A 17830-nucleotide genomic window follows, 5' to 3' on the forward strand; every position below is an offset into this window, starting at 1 on the left:
TAATTACAAATATAGAATTTGGAAAAAAAATATTAGCTAATCAATTTCCTTATACAATTTTCCTATCATATTTTAATTAATTGACGTTTTTCCTAATATATCTTACCATAAAGGCTTTCTCCCTTTTTTATAATACAGATCCATATGTTAATCCGTTTATTATGGTAATATATATCCGTTAATCAATTTTATATATTTTTTAGTTCAAATAATATCAATTACTCGTGCATTTCTTTTGATTACTTTTGAATAAAATCTTAAAATTATGACAATTAAGGAATTATTAATAATTTCTGTAATATAAATTTTATCTTATTAGTTAAGCAAATTGATAATACACATATTACATCCATAATTAAAGGATATTAAAAAATTATGATGATTATTCCAATTCATAGATTATTACGTCCATACAATTATAAATTACTACACATACAAAATTATAATAATGGTTACTTTTGAATGAAATCTTAATAATTATAGTAATTAAGAAATTAATTCGCACATTATACTTTTATTAAACTGTTTTTATACTTATCATAATAAAGGTTTTATCTAATCAATTAAGGAAATTAATGATACACATATTACGGACATAATTAAATGAAATTAAACATACACATATTACAAACATAATTAAAGGAAATTAAACACATGCATATTACGTCCATAATTAAATGAAATTAAACATACATATTATTTTATTAAGAATAATATATATATACTCCTTAATTAGTACTCATATATACTCCTTAATTACCATAACTATTCAAATTATATGGATGTCATAATCTATACTGTATATAAAAGTATTATCATCCTCCCAAATCAGAACATTATTATTTTCTCCTAAATATGACAAGTGAATATTATAAACAGTCAGGAAGTACTATGAAGAAACTCACAAAATCCGGAGTAATAGGAAACAAAAGGAAACATGTAACAGGAAACAAAGATGACATCATTACTGCTGTCCATATTATTTTAAAGGGTTTTTCTTACCATGCACAAATCTAAGGGTCAAATAGGCCACCGAACTACACACGAAAATGCAATTAGGCTACTGAACCTTTAAAAAAAAAACTACAATTGAGTATCTAAATTAACTCATTTCATGCAATTTGTCCAATTTGCAAGTTTCTAAAAGGTCACCTCAAATTGAAATTATTTAAAAAAAAAAAAAAAAAAACCTTAACAATAATCTATACTATATATAAAAGTAAAATTCTCCCATTTCATTTTCCCGCCCAAACTTTTGTAGTCAATTAATTAAATATTTTATTAGTCAAATAATTAATAAAGCTTATTTGGTAAGGAAATGTAAAATAGAAATTAACTAATATCTATTAATTGGTAATATTGTTTCTGTATTCATGTATCAATACTATTAATAAAAGAAAAAATTTCCCCTTCAACCTTTTCCGCACAAACTAATATTATTAATTAATTGGTTAAAAATAATAAAGTTTAATTAGTAACAAAATTTTATTTACCGATTAATTAAACCATTATAATTGTGAAAATAATAATGAAAACAAATTTTGCGTAATTTTATAAGAAAAAATAATTTATTAATTATTATTTACACCAATAATAATAATAATTCGAATACTTATCTATACTTCAATATTTATAATACTATCAATAAAAATAAAATCATCCTGTGTGAAATTCCCACCCAAACAATAGTAAAGATCAAATGGAAAAGAAAATTGATTTTACTAATTGATTGAAAATATTAAAAAAGTCCTAATGAAAAAGGAAACAGAAATTTGGCAAATTGTAAAAGGAAAATGATATTACTAATTGACTGAAAATTATTTAAAAACTTTTAAAAAAAATAATTACACTTTCCTTTTGAAAACGTTAAAATATTTAAACTTAAAAAAATAATTAAACATGGACTGTTAGATTTTTTATAATAATTACAATTAATTCATTCAAATATGAAAGAGGAAGAAAAAAGTAAATGCGATATGGTGAAAATGAATATATACTTAAGGTATAAAAGTGTAATTGCACATGTATTAGTGTAATTGACTAATAATAATTACATAATAATTATTATAGTAATTAAGCTAAACATTGGTTGTTGGATTTATTTTTATAATAATTATAATTAAATTATTTCTCATTTTTCTCATATTTATTTCAGTAATAATATAAGTACATAAGTCATATTACATATCGATATTTTTAAGATAATTGTAGACAAACAAGTCATATATTATTCAATTAATTGAACAATACTTTTGCACTAATCTTATAATCAAATAAATGTACACGTTTAATATTAGAATTTTTTATAATTTCATCTTTATTTTTATTATCTAAATATATAATAAATAATTTATCAATGCATCGTATGGGTAATTGGACAATTATTTGCTCTAATTCAAGGAAGGAAAACATCAGGAAATATAATCGATCCAACCAATTTCATCCATTGCGCTATATAATATTCGATGTTATAATTTACATAATTGTATATTGATCCAAATATTTTTAAAATATTATAACAAATTCATTCCGTGCAACGCACAGGCGAAAATACTAGTATAAATAAATAAAAATTAAGTTATTAATAAATCAAAATTAATATGTATAGATTGAAGTAAGATTATTAAAAACACACAGGAATTTGTCTACCAAAAATTTTAAGTACATAAAGACTATATCCCACACCAAAATACACTATATGTTAGAGACATAATAACCTAAATATAAATTCAACTAATATATAAACTATATATATACATAAGTACATACATACTTGAAATCAAAATATATATTTCATACAAAAAACAAGAGCAAATCAATTTTCAAAGTATATATAGACATACATACTTCAACACCCAAAACTTAAAAAATTTTAAGCGTGCAATACATACAATCATATGTGTGAGTATGGTTCTTCCCACCCTCTCCTAACTTTGCTGTGGCCAAGTACCTTGTACTCAGATGGCATGTAGTGACTTTCCATATGAAAGGTCATGAGATCGAGTCTCAGCGGAGGCGAATTGACTCTTTGTGCTTCATCAAGTTGAAAAGGTATAGATGAACAGCAATCGTTATACCCTGCACCACGATGCACATAGCAATGTGCACCACGTACGTAAACGACGTCGTTTCGATGTTAATGGACGCAGACGCGAATGACTCTAGGGAATTCATTATCTATGATACACAGAATATTGACGCAAAATACACGGCGTCGTTTTATGATACACAGAATATTGACGCAAAATACACGGCGTCGTTTCGATGTTAATGGACGCAGACGCGAATGACTCTAGGGAATTCATTATCTATGATACACAGAATATTGACGCAAAATACACAATACACAGAATATTGACGCAAAATACACAATACACAGAATATTGACGCAAAATACACAGATGTGCGAATGACTCCAGTGAATTCATTATCTATAATATACATAATCTGACTCCAGTGAATTCATTATCTAGAATACACAGAACGTTTGCCTAGAATACACAATACTGACACAAAACACACAGAATTCATCCTCCTAACATTCGAATGCACAAACACATCACAACATGTGTTACTAACATTAATACACAGAATAGTTGCCTAGAATACACAGAATACATTAATACACAGAACGGTTGCCTAGAATACACAGAATACATTAATACACAGAACGGTTGCCTAGAATACACAGAATGATTGCCTAAAACACACAGAATATTAACATAAATACAGAGATCGGTCGAAACCGGTCGAAACGGGAAACGTGATTTCAAAAAAACGGACGGTTAGTTTACAATGCTCAAAACGACATTGTTTACGTACGTGATGCACATTGCTATGTGCACTGTGGTACACGGTATAATTTACCGATGAACAGATACTACAATGTAATAGGGTCAGTTGTATTAAAACAAAAAAAAAAAACACCATCAAAACATGCATCAACCTTATATGCTTCAGTGTGCGAAAACAAAATTACATCCGCTTAAAGCTCCGCCTACCACTTTCTTGGCATGGTGGGACAATTACAACCTTTGAATTAAAGAAAATGAACGGGTCGAATTACAGCACCTAGAAATTAATTGATAATCTCACACATCATAAGCATCTATATGTGCTAAGAACAGCGTATCCACGTAGCTGTGTACATAACGGTCCAAAAATATATAAAGCATGTTATTCTAACTCATAAAATATATTATTATAACACATAAAATACATTATTTTAACACATAAAATATATTATTATAACTCATAAAATACATTATCTTACCTTAAAATGTTCATTATTATAACATGTGTTAAGGACAAGGATTTTTTTTATTTTTTATTTTGCTGTACTAATCCTATGAGACCAAATTGCCAAATAACAATTTATTCTTCTCCTAATTTCTATGCGTCCAAAAAACTGAGGAGATGTTTGGTCGGAAGGAAAAACATGTTTAAGGAAAATATTTTTCTTTAAATTATAAAAAATGCTCATTTCTTGGCTTGGTATTGGTTCATGGAATTCATTTTCCTAATAACTACATTTTCATGAAATTCCATTTCCATTTCCTGTTAAATTTTTTCGCAAACCAAACAGACCCTTAGTGTTTTGGTTTATGGGTTTATACACCAAGAATGAGAGTCAATATTATAATTATTATTTGATTGACAACTTTTTAAAACACAACAATAAAATTTTATTACCCTTACATGTCTTATTTTGTATTTTTAAAATATTTATTCCCAGGATGATACATAACCAAACATCAATATTAATAATCATTCAAATTCTACATGCTACTAAACATACAAAATACTTTACCAAAACCAATTACTATTACCAACAACCAAAACCAATTACTATTACCAACAACCAAATATTTGATTCTCGTTCCAATTCTGATTCCATGTTCAAGTCAAACACACCCTTAAAACCTTCCCTAAAATTATGTAATAAACTTGATATTTATCAGGATCCAACTTTGGTGGGTAAAGAACATAATACATTGAAGTCCAGCTCGGAAGAACATAATCGAGAGAACATAAAACATAACATGGTACGTTCATGCCCAACTCTCCAACAGATCTTCCATGAAATTATTGGCGTTCATATCCTGGAGGTCATAAAACTCTGGATAATGCAGCTTGAATAGGGTAATAATCAGGCGATTTCCATCTTCTTGTGCATACTTAAAAGCAAGTATTCAGATGTACGGGCCAGATTAGTTCTTTGGGCCAATGTCCTTAAGAGCGCATATCTGTTCCTCTCCCATAGCTGACATGACTGATACAACAAGATCTTTCCCTTCCCCAAATCCATCCTTAATCTGGTAGGCAGATTCAGAGATTAGGTTTAGAAACCGGAATGATAGCCAAACAGTTCTCAACTAGAAGATGAAATGTTAGTTGTTATGCACATGCTTAAATGGTCCTTGTACCTGGCTCAGAAGATTTTCATCTGTGGGAAGCCTCAGGTCATCCTTAGTGTTGCCGCTTTCAGTCAGAAGGCTCACCTAAAACGATACACCGTAGACAACAGAATGTAAGAATTATCTGTGAAGGAATGATAATCTTTCCGGTATGAAGAACTTCCCGGTCTCAAAGGATTTATGTGTATTAGTATCATTAATACGCCTGGCCAATCCGTAATAATACAATATGTCAAACTTCTATAAGAAATGACAATCCTCCAAACCAACTTAGTTGGCGTAAGTGGTCCTCAAAACCCCCTATCATATGAAAAAATCAATATGGCCAGCACTTTGACCCTTATTTGGGCCGGCCTAGTGCAAACGAAGATTAGTATGAGTATGGTACAGCTTAAAGGTGCCTCCTATAATTAGAACCTACTCAAAATACCTCTAATCATTATACCATGGACCATGGCTCACCTTTTAAGATGAATCACTAACATAAGGTACATTTTTAATGTACTAAAGGTTCATTATTTGAATACTGAAGGTACATTATTAATGTACCTTCAATACACAAATAATATACATTTAGTATATTAAAAATGTACCTTATTTTAGAGGTCTACCTTGCAAGTGGACCATGGTCCATGGTATAATTTGCCGAACACCTCGTGCTCTAACAAAAAAAAATGACAATCCTCCAAAGTACGGAGTATGAACAGTCAAACGAGGCTATTTAGGAGATATCTTGGGAAAGATACATTACTTTCAATGACCACAGTAAAAACACAAGATTCACTATTTAAACTAATTCTATGCAACAACAAAAGCCCTACTGGATGAGTGTGCTCTAATGGTTTCTACCAGGGGGAGATTACTTACAAAACCATCCTCAGAGATATCGATCAGCTGATAGTCTGTGCGGTTAACATGAGGAACCTGTAAAAGTAAAGTCATATACTAATGGAGCCACAGAAAATTTGAGCAAGGCATGCTTAACCTGAAGTGAAGTATAATTCTTACATCACAATTGTGAGATGATGGGACAATATCTTCTAGCTTCTTTCCTGTGAAAATATCAATCGCGACAAAATGACACTTGGCATGTCCATGCTTTCCAGTTTTGGAGGTGGATACCTCAACAACCTGCATCAACAGCATTGCACAAGTTAACACATCTATTGACAAACAGGGAACACAGATGATAACAAGTGGCATATTACTAGATATATGTACATCATTTTTTATAAGATACATTACATGCTAATCACAAAGCCAACCACCCATACAGTGTTTACAAAATCACTACATTAGATACAGCAAGCACTTGAAGACCAACCAGAGCATAGTTACATCATAAGAAATGGCTCTGAGCACGCTTAAATGCTATAACTATTTTTTGGGTGACGAGAAAAACTTGAAGCCACTACATGAGGGTGTGCACGGAGTAGACCCCACCTTTTGTCCCTAACCGGTAAAGGACCACAAGGAGGTAAACTAGAGCCCATAACGGATCGGCTCAAACCAAGAAGGTCGGGATTCAAACTTGTGGCTTTGTGGTTATGAGTTAGTATCCTTAGCCATCTTGATTGGGGTTACCCTCAATGCTCCTATAATTATTTGCTTCTAGGACAACTTTGCTAACCAAGCTTTGACTGTAGAAAGGAACACTAAGGACAGTGCTAGAAGGAAGAGTGGATATAGAGGCTTAACCAAGTACACTTAGTCCAACAGTTTGAAGAAGTCATACATATATCCAATTATGAACTTAATGCCATATCTTGCAAATTTCCAACTAGAGTTCATGGTGACCCAAAACCAAAATCAAGCCCTTCAGACTCAAAAACCAAAGAAATAACAACAGCCAAACTGAAACATGACAACCTTGGCTCTGTTTAGTAGAGCTTATTTTAGAGCATATGGCTTATTTAGCTACAAATAAACTATAACCTTCGTTGGAGAGGCTTAAAATAATAGCTTATTTTGGAAAAAATAAACTCTTGCTTTTTAACTTTTATCATATTTTCTTTACTAGTTTATAAAAATAACATCACCTATCTTTCATCAGTCAAAATCCTAATATCTTAATTTATCTTTTATATTTTTTTTTTACACTAATCAACTAATTCATTAATTAATTTCATCAAATACTTTAATTTAATTAATTAGCTTATTAGCTACTAACTTTTGAACTTTAAGCTAACTTTTCAACTAGGCCTGCCAAACGGAGTCCTGATAAAATATGATTGGCTAACAAATCAATCCATCAAGAAAATCTGATGAAAAGGAAAAAAATCACTTACTCTGAAGAAAAGAATAAGTTCCTACACAAAATCCAAAAAAAAAAAAAAAAAAAAAACAACACAGAGATTTGAAACCCCTAACAAAAATCAAAGACAGCAAAATCCAATCTACACAGCACAGAGCAACACCACTGATTCTCTAATACACACAAATTATCATCCAATCATCAAAAGCTACAAACCTCACTTGCCAAAACAAAGAATCATAAGATAGAAGATATACTTTGCAAGGACGGTTCTTGATAACGATGTAACCGTTCTTGCGAATGGTACCGGCCTGTTGAGGATAGGTTTTGGATGCCCCAGCGTCGGCCTTGGACTCGAAATGATGCTCCTCGTCCGACATCTCACTTGTGTTTTTCTTTGTTGTTTGTGAATTGTGCTCTGCCTTCTTATCTTGAAAATAGAACAAAATGGGTTCTTAAACCTGTCCATCTCCACCGTCCTTGCCGCTTTCGCCCTAGGGTTCGGATGGCTCATCTTCACCGTTTATATTGCTCTAGACCCTTGACTTTACTAGTTTACTAGGATGTTTACTATTTACGGTGTAATTATTTAGGGGAAAAGGTGCAAATATGCTCCTAAACATTTTGCGAAAAGTCAATTAGGCTTACGAACTTTTTAAAAGTACAATTGAACACATGAATTCGCTATTTTGGGTCGCCTGACCCCATTTCCCGGTCACCTCTCCGGTGAGAATCGGTAACTGCACACTTGGAACGCCACATAAGCATTGTTTTGTATATTTGGTTGCCACATAATCCACATAAGCTTAAATAAAAAAAAATAAAGTAAATAAAAGAAAATCGTTCTCACAAAAATCTCATACGCAGCCCTAATTCCTCAGTCTAAAGTGTAAAAAACCCTAATCACAATCGCAATTGAATTTTCGCCATCGCAATTGATCAGTCTAAAGCACCGAACCCAGCCGTAGCTCCACCATCGGCCACCACCTGCGACGCTCCACCACCGGCCATCACCTGCGTCGCTCCACCACAGACGAGCCACCACCAGCAGCGCCCCACCACCGACTGCCCACCACCGGCCCTCGTTGAAGGTATTTATGTTTTTCCTAATCATCCTCAGAAAATTGATATGCTACATATATGGGTCGAATATAGCAGTAGATATGCTATGGTGTGGTTTAAAAATATGGATGCTATATAGATATGCTAGCAGTAGATATGAATGGGTAGTACCTTTGTGATATGCTTTTTATATGTTTAGGGTGAATGAACAATACCTTTTATATTGTGTAATTCAAAATATGCTTTTTGAATTGCTTTATTGTTTCTGTTTGACTGTATTTGTTTATAAATTGGGTCCCATTATGTTGTCAATAATGGAGACATTTTGGGTGTTGTGGTCCTGATGAATGTAGTCCATTTAGTGCAGTTGTTGTATTTTATAGATTAGGTTATTGAGTGGTCCCTATAGCTATGTAAGTAAATGTTCCCTACAGTTTTGTAAGAAAAAATGTACTGGCAGTAAGTGATGTTTATTTTGTTGGCAGTATGATTTTTATTATCCAGTAGGAATGCTATTAATACTGGCAGTAAGTGATGTTTAGTTTTTTGGCAGTATGACTTTTAGTATCCAGTACGAATGCTATTAATACAATGTAACATGTCTTTTATTTGTAGAATGTACTCCACTATAGAAATAAGAATTCACCATGGTGGCTATTTTGTCCAAGAACCTGTGATGGAGTATGTCTACGGTGAGGTGGAAACAGTGACAATGGGCCTGGATTTTTTGTCATATCCTCACTTATTGAAATTTATTAAGGAAGAAAAGTATGGTAAAATAGTGTCTTTGTCATTTAAACTACGACACGAGAGTTTGAAGAGCCTACAGTTGTTGCATGATGATAGAACCACACTGCATATGAGTTACTTAGGTCAGCATTGGGGTGAAATTGACATGTATGTTGAGCATGGGATAGATGAAGCAGAGCTGGTTACACATTTACCATTACCAGAACCTGAGCATGTAGATGATATTGAAGAAGATGTTGAAGAGGATCCTGGTGTGGGTACTCAAGTAGATAATGGCCCTGGTGTGGTTAGTCAGGCAGAGAATGACTAAGTTCAATCTAGTGGTGGTGAATTTAGTGATGAAGAAGCTGATTTGGAAAACAATCAAGAAGATGGAGATTCTGATTTGGAAAGAAGTCCTCTAGATGAAGCTGGTTTTGTCGATGTTGAGTGTGGTAATGCAGAAAATCAGGATGAGGAAATTCGAAGTGATAGGGCAGGAGGTGGTACTGAAAATGTAGATTTAGGTGGTGAGAATGATGATGCGCAAAGTGAGTATTATAATTATGAAGACCCATTGAGTTATCAATCTGAGCTCGAAGAGGTAGAAGCATCATTTGAGCAAACCACGAATTCAAGTACAAGTAGATTTAAGTACCCTTCGTACAATCCAAATGTAGAGTCAGTTGACCTTGAAGTTGGTACCCTTTATGATGATGGGAAACAGTTTAAAAAGGCAATGATCAACTATGCAGTGTACTCAAAGAGAAATATCCATTTTGTGAGTAATGAGCCAAAGCGTATATCCCTTGCATGTGACCAGCCTTGCCCATTTCAAGCTCATGGATCATGGGATGATTCAATCAAGTGTTTTCAACTTAAAACAGTGACTATGGAGCACAAGTGCAGTCTAAAATACAGCTTGAGAATAGTAAGCCAAGCGTGGATTGAGGAGAGGTATGTGGATAAGATTAGAGACAACCCTTCCATTGGACCAACAGAATTGAAAAAGCACATACAATCAGAACTAAAACTAAATGTGGGAATCTGCATGGTAAAGAGGGCAGTCAAGGCTGTTTTGAAGAATATTGATGCTGGATTAAAGATCAATTTTGCAGAATAAGGGATTATGCTGCTGAATGTATCAACTCTAATCCCGGTACCACAGCTGTTGTAAAAACCAATAGAACAACACCCGATTGCCCTTGTGTTTTTCAGAGATTCTATGTTTGTTTTGCACCTGTAAAGAATGTGTTTTTAGAAGGATGTAGAAAAGTAATTGGGTTGGATGGATGCTTTCTGAAGGGAATGTTGAAGGGTGAAATATTAATTGCAGTTGGTAGAGATGCTAACAACCAAATGTATCCTATAGCCTGGGGGATTGTAGAGATAGAAAACACTGATTCTTGGCGTTGGTTTCTTGGGCAATTGAAGTCTGATTTAGGCATTACTAATACTTGTCATTGGACTCTAATCAGTGACCAACAGAAGGTAAACAATTAACTAATACATAACCACTTGTAACACTTTATTTAAGCATTAGGTTATACTGATTTTGTGTGTTATTTTTTGTAGGGTTTAACCCATGTGATTAAGAGTTGTTTCCTGACGCTGAGCATCATAACTGTGCAAGACATGTGCACGCCAATTGGAGTAAACTACATAGAGGCAAAGTGTTGAAAAAACACTTTTGGATGTGTGCAAAGGCTACCACTGAACCTGAATTTCAAGAACAAATGAAATGTTTAGGAAAGATGGACCCTACAACAAAGGTTGACTTAGAAAGGTAATGGGAGTTCATCTTGTCTGATTTAATAAATGTGAGTTTAAAGTCTGACTTTGCTGTCTAAAATGTGATTTAATACATGTGTTTGAGTGAAGCAAAATCTGATTTAATAATGTCATTCTGTTGTGCAGAAACAGTGAGTTTAAAGTCTGACTTTGTTGTCCAAAATGTGATTTAATACATGTGTTTGAGTGAAGCAAAATCTGATTTAATAATGTCATTCTGTTGTGCAGAAACAGTGAGTTTAAAGTCTGACTTTGCTGTCCAAAATGTGATTTAATACATGTGTTTGAGTGAAGCAAAATCTGATTTAATAATGTCATTATGTTCTGCAGAAACAGTGAGTTTAAAGTCTGACTTTGCTGTCTAAAATGTGATTTAATACATGTGTTTGAGTGAAGTAAAATCTGATTTAATAATGTCATTCTGTTGTCCAGAAACAATGAGTTTAAAGTCTGACTTTGCTGTCCAAAATGTGATTTAATACATGTGTTTGAGTGAAGCAAAATCTGATTTAATAATGTCATTTTGTTGTGCATAAATAGTGAGTTTAAAGTCTGACTTTGCTGTCCAAAATGTGATTTAATACATGTGTTTGAGTGAAGCAAAATTTGATTTAATGTGATTTAATACGTTTGATTTAATACATGTGTTTAAAGATACCCTCCGAGATTTTGGTGCAAGGCTTTCTTTAGAACAAGTGTGAAATGTGATATTGTGGATAACAATCTGTGTGAGGCTTTTAATGGCACATTGGTGAAAGCAAGAGTGAAGCCCATCATCCCTATGTTGGAAGACATACGAGTAGGAGTGATGCGAAGGATTGCCAAAAAAATTAAATCGGTGGAAAGTTGGACTGGAAATTATAGACCATTGGTCATGAAGAAGCTAAATACCAATATTCATAAAAGTATGGGCTGGAAGGTATGCTGAAACTACTATATGCTTAATATAGTATGAATATGTGCTAAAACTACTATATGCTGAAATTTTTGCTTAAATACATCATGATAGGTTGATTTCAATGGAGATGATGGCTACGAAATTAAGAAAGGGAGACAACAGTTTAAGGTAAAACTTACAGGTAGAAGCTGCTCATGCAGGGCATGGGATCTTTCAGGTATACCATGCCCACATGCAATATGTGCCATTTTCGACATTGGAAGGGAACCTCATGACTACATTGACTCATGCTATTCAAAAGAGGCTTACCTAAGGACCTATGCCCATGCACTTCAACCAATGAATGGAGAACTATTCTGGCCAAAGACACAGAATGAGGAGATACTTGCTCCAATTCCAAAAAACATGACTAGAAGACCAAAGAGAAAAATAACACGTGAGGCAAGTGAGGGTCCATCTCGTTCTAAGAAAAACACATCAACTACCGGTAACACTACCTCTACATCTGCATAGAAAAACACATCAACTACCGGTAACACTACCTCTACATCTGCAAAGAAAAGAGTATCAAAGAAGGGAAAAGTGATGCATTGTTCTCTTTGTAAGAACCCGAGCCATTATAAACCGCAATGTCCTAATAATAGGAATGTGAGTAGTTCAACTACTGTGTTGTTCTCTTTATACTTGTAATTGTTGTTACAATAATAGCTTATACTCATTTCTTTTGTTGTAGGTTGGTCAATCACCGGGGCCAGGGAACTAAGACCTTGACAGATTTTTGTTGGATTAGGAGCTTAGTGTATTTTTGGTACATTCTGCTGTATGAATTATAAGACCTTGACAGATTGTGTACTTCTTTTTGTTGGATTGTATATCTTTGCAACTTTTGGTAGTAAGGTGTTGGCATAATGTAAGCTCTTGGTATCTTGTGTATGTGTTTGGTGTTAAGCTTTTTGTACTAAGGTCTTAGCAGATTGTACATTGAAACTAAAATGTATAGCGCATGTAATCTGATGGTCCCTAAAATGTAGTTAAGTTATTGGCAGATGCTTTGTCTGTTGTTCGATTGTATCTTTTGGCATAATGCATTTTAAAGTGAAATTCAGATTGATAACTCATTTTAAAGTGAAATTCCAAACCTCTTTGACAGAATGCAATTTAAAGTGAAATTTCAACCACTGGTCTGTGTAAATGGTTACAATTAATTAGCAACAAATAGATGGTATAAAACGGTGGCTGCCAATCAACATTAATAAATAAACCTATAACAAACTTGTAAATGGTTACAATTAATCAGGCGCAAAATGACCAGATTAATGAGCAAAATGACCATATTCATCTAGCAACTACCAACATCCATCTGAATTGCAACACAAAAAAAAAAAGAAAAAAAAAACTACATTAATATATTACTAAACTAGAGCAAAGGCATCATATAACCATAAGGTTTTGCTCTTTGTTGCAAACTTACAAACATAGCTATTCCTACAACAATTATAAAACCAAATATTATGTTTCTTTGTCTTTTTTTTTCTTTCATCTTCAAAACGCTTCTCAACATCACTTCGCAATTGTCGAATTTCCTCCATAATTTCAGACTTCATCTTTTTCATCTCTATTCCAACATTCTTATTCCAATCAGATTCAACCTCATCCTCTTTGCATAAAGCATTTTTCCACATAAAATATCCACAACCACCTTCCTGGACAAATACAAAATTAAACAAAACATTCATAACATTTTAACCTTAAATGTAATACATCTTAGTCACTTATCAATAACATGTTTAAACCATAAAAGCAACACATGTACCTTCCACCTTTGACATCCAAAAAATTGTTGCCCATTCTCTCGTGATACACATAGGGGTGATTTCAACCCACAACGGCAATACAATGGTGGTTCATACTGTAGGTTTGGTCTCGCCTTTGAGGGAGACGAAAATGGTGAACCACTCCAACATGATTACATCATCTCCAATGGTGAAACGCGAATCAGAAGCCGAACCACTGTACGGGGTTAGACTACAATACAAAGGCAATATACAAATGCATTCATCAAGACCACAACACCCAAAATGTATCCATTATTAACAACATAATGGGACCCAATACATAAATAAATACAGTAAAGATAAACAAATAAGCATATCAAAAATCTGCACATTAAAGATATAAAAAGCTTTACTTTTTCCATACCCATAAACAAATTCCTATATTAATGGTAGTATATCAGTGGTAGCATAAACAAATTTCTACTGCCCATCTATTGCTAGAAATCCTAAATACTTTCAGGTAGAAGAAAAAGAAAAAAACATAAACCCTAAAACCAGTGGTAGCATATCAGTGGTAGAAGGAAAAGATAAAAAACCTTCAATTTGTGATGGAATGGAGCGTCGATGGTGAAAAACAGTAGTGGAGCGTCGATGGTGGTGGAAGAACGACTGGTGCGATGAACGGACGAAAGGCGAAGCTGATGGTGGAGTGACAAACGACCAGCGATGCTTACGATGGTGCGACGAACGACCGGCGATTCCGTAGTCTCTGCGATGAACGAGGGTGATGTTTTGGTGGATTACATCTGGTGGAAAAGGAATGGGCGACAGAGGCTAGAGAATGAATAAATTTGGTGGATTAAGTTTGAATTAGGTCTGAATTCTAATTTACAATTTTCTTTTATTTAATTTCTTTATTTTTTTTAATTTAAGCTTATGTGGATTATGTAGCAACCAAATATACAAAACAATGCTTATGTGGCGCTCCAAGTGTGCAGTTACCGGTTCTCACCGGAGAGGTGGCCGAGAAATGGGGTCAGGCGACCCAAAATAGCAAGTTCATGTGTTTAATTGTACTTTTAAAAAGTTCGTGGGCCTAATTGACTTTTCACGAAATGTTTAGGGGCCTATTTGCACCTTTTCCCTTTTGATTCATATAGCAACAGTGTTCAATTTGATTCATTGTGAAGTTGTAATGGTAATGAAAGGGTCATTCTCATTTGCAGAAGTGTTCATTTTGATTTATTGTGAAGTGGTAATGGTAATGAAATGGTTATTCTCATTTGCAGAAGTGTTCATTTTGATTCATCCTGAAGTGGTAATGTTAATGATGTATTGAGTAAATGTCATTTAAGGCACATGGTTATTTGATGAAATGATCATTTTGATTCATTAAAGCATAACACTGATAATTACACAAGAAGTTTGAGTAGATGGTTGTTTGTAGATCAATTTCTTCATGACCACTGTGCTCTTGTATAGGAGTTATGGCACTTCCATCATTAACATTGCCAAAACTGCCTCTATAATCCGTGTACCTATAATATCCCAAGAAAATAATATTAACTCAACTGGCAGTGCAAACAATATTAAGTCAAATGGTAGAAAAATTAATGGAAAACACACCTTGAGCTGCTCAGTAATTATCCCACTGCCATTAATCAAGTCAGAAATAAAGGCATCAATATCCAAATCAGCTAACATGGTATCTGGAATATCACTGTCCATTTCAGCTGCCATTTCAGTAAGGGGTGTTTGAATTGGACTTGGATCAACAGTGTTTGTACCAACAGGATCTTGTTTCTTAGTCTTGCAATTCCTCCTTGGATTATTCTACATATCAATTTGTTAGGAACATAATGTATTAGGTTTTGATGATACCAAAAATGTAATTTAGAATCCCCTAAAGTCTCAAAAGATAGGAATCAATGTAAGTTCGACAAGTAAACTAAGAGCGAAAATACAACCGGGTAACTTGAGCTCAACTCGGAAAATATTTAAGCTTAAGGTAAACTTGTATGAACATCTTAGAAGACTCGTGTTGTAATTTCATAGATAGATCAGTAGAAGGCACGAGACGACACTGGAGGAATAAGGGTCTGCGAGACATCAACTAAGTCTCGAGACATAAGCAGAGTTCGAGAGGTAGTACCTCTCGATATAATNCCCATAAACAAATTCCTATATTAATGGTAGTATATCAGTGGTAGCATAAACAAATTTCTACTGCCCATCTATTGCTAGAAATCCTAAATACTTTCAGGTAGAAGAAAAAGAAAAAAACATAAACCCTAAAACCAGTGGTAGCATATCAGTGGTAGAAGGAAAAGATAAAAAACCTTCAATTTGTGATGGAATGGAGCGTCGATGGTGAAAAACAGTAGTGGAGCGTCGATGGTGGTGGAAGAACGACTGGTGCGATGAACGGACGAAAGGCGAAGCTGATGGTGGAGTGACAAACGACCAGCGATGCTTACGATGGTGCGACGAACGACCGGCGATTCCGTAGTCTCTGCGATGAACGAGGGTGATGTTTTGGTGGATTACATCTGGTGGAAAAGGAATGGGCGACAGAGGCTAGAGAATGAATAAATTTGGTGGATTAAGTTTGAATTAGGTCTGAATTCTAATTTACAATTTTCTTTTATTTAATTTCTTTATTTTTTTTAATTTAAGCTTATGTGGATTATGTAGCAACCAAATATACAAAACAATGCTTATGTGGCGCTCCAAGTGTGCAGTTACCGGTTCTCACCGGAGAGGTGGCCGAGAAATGGGGTCAGGCGACCCAAAATAGCAAGTTCATGTGTTTAATTGTACTTTTAAAAAGTTCGTGGGCCTAATTGACTTTTCACGAAATGTTTAGGGGCCTATTTGCACCTTTTCCCTTTTGATTCATATAGCAACAGTGTTCAATTTGATTCATTGTGAAGTTGTAATGGTAATGAAAGGGTCATTCTCATTTGCAGAAGTGTTCATTTTGATTTATTGTGAAGTGGTAATGGTAATGAAATGGTTATTCTCATTTGCAGAAGTGTTCATTTTGATTCATCCTGAAGTGGTAATGTTAATGATGTATTGAGTAAATGTCATTTAAGGCACATGGTTATTTGATGAAATGATCATTTTGATTCATTAAAGCATAACACTGATAATTACACAAGAAGTTTGAGTAGATGGTTGTTTGTAGATCAATTTCTTCATGACCACTGTGCTCTTGTATAGGAGTTATGGCACTTCCATCATTAACATTGCCAAAACTGCCTCTATAATCCGTGTACCTATAATATCCCAAGAAAATAATATTAACTCAACTGGCAGTGCAAACAATATTAAGTCAAATGGTAGAAAAATTAATGGAAAACACACCTTGAGCTGCTCAGTAATTATCCCACTGCCATTAATCAAGTCAGAAATAAAGGCATCAATATCCAAATCAGCTAACATGGTATCTGGAATATCACTGTCCATTTCAGCTGCCATTTCAGTAAGGGGTGTTTGAATTGGACTTGGATCAACAGTGTTTGTACCAACAGGATCTTGTTTCTTAGTCTTGCAATTCCTCCTTGGATTATTCTACATATCAATTTGTTAGGAACATAATGTATTAGGTTTTGATGATACCAAAAATGTAATTTAGAATCCCCTAAAGTCTCAAAAGATAGGAATCAATGTAAGTTCGACAAGTAAACTAAGAGCGAAAATACAACCGGGTAACTTGAGCTCAACTCGGAAAATATTTAAGCTTAAGGTAAACTTGTATGAACATCTTAGAAGACTCGTGTTGTAATTTCATAGATAGATCAGTAGAAGGCACGAGACGACACTGGAGGAATAAGGGTCTGCGAGACATCAACTAAGTCTCGAGACATAAGCAGAGTTCGAGAGGTAGTACCTCTCGATA

General features: G+C 33.9%; 2 protein-coding genes across 2 annotated transcripts; one reads left to right on the top strand and one right to left on the bottom strand.

Moving 5' to 3' along the window:
- Positions 1-4805: 4805 nt before the first annotated feature.
- On the bottom strand, positions 4806-8112 carry LOC116023292 (eukaryotic translation initiation factor 5A). The gene is made up of 5 exons (XM_031264286.1): positions 7929-8112; positions 6426-6548; positions 6285-6341; positions 5427-5501; positions 4806-5315 (listed from the first exon to the last, which is right to left on the bottom strand). Exons 1-5 carry the CDS (start codon positions 8049-8051, stop codon positions 5211-5213), a joined length of 483 nt encoding a protein of 160 aa, XP_031120146.1. The 5' UTR covers positions 8052-8112; the 3' UTR covers positions 4806-5210.
- A 2658-nt stretch (positions 8113-10770) lies between these two features.
- On the top strand, positions 10771-12664 carry LOC116023403. Its single transcript, XM_031264402.1, has 7 exons — positions 10771-10953; positions 11038-11130; positions 11380-11384; positions 11482-11497; positions 11584-11588; positions 11908-12172; positions 12263-12664. Exons 1-7 carry the CDS (start codon positions 10771-10773, stop codon positions 12662-12664), a joined length of 969 nt encoding a protein of 322 aa, XP_031120262.1.
- Positions 12665-17830: the final 5166 nt, after the last annotated feature.

Source organism: Ipomoea triloba, chromosome 6, assembly GCF_003576645.1.
Source record: "Ipomoea triloba cultivar NCNSP0323 chromosome 6, ASM357664v1".
Lineage (NCBI taxonomy): Eukaryota > Viridiplantae > Streptophyta > Magnoliopsida > Solanales > Convolvulaceae > Ipomoea > Ipomoea triloba.

What these genes read in the sequence shown, in the direction of transcription:
- LOC116023292 (XM_031264286.1), bottom strand. Translation starts at nt 8,051, where the DNA reads ATGTCGGACGAGGAGCATCATTTCGAGTCCAAGGCCGACGCTGGGGCA. An exon ending in TCAAGAACCGTCCTTGCAAA is followed by an intron (nt 6,549 to 7,928) that starts GTATATCTTCTA and finishes CTGTTGATGCAG; the next exon opens with GTTGTTGAGGTATCCACCTC. An exon ending in ATGAAAATCTTCTGAGCCAG is followed by an intron (nt 5,316 to 5,426) that starts GTACAAGGACCA and finishes TCTGCCTACCAG; the next exon opens with ATTAAGGATGGATTTGGGGA.
- LOC116023403 (XM_031264402.1), top strand. Translation starts at nt 10,771, where the DNA reads ATGTTGAAGGGTGAAATATTAATTGCAGTTGGTAGAGATGCTAACAAC. An exon ending in TAATCAGTGACCAACAGAAG is followed by an intron (nt 10,954 to 11,037) that starts GTAAACAATTAA and finishes TATTTTTTGTAG; the next exon opens with GGTTTAACCCATGTGATTAA. An exon ending in ATAAAAGTATGGGCTGGAAG is followed by an intron (nt 12,173 to 12,262) that starts GTATGCTGAAAC and finishes ACATCATGATAG; the next exon opens with GTTGATTTCAATGGAGATGA.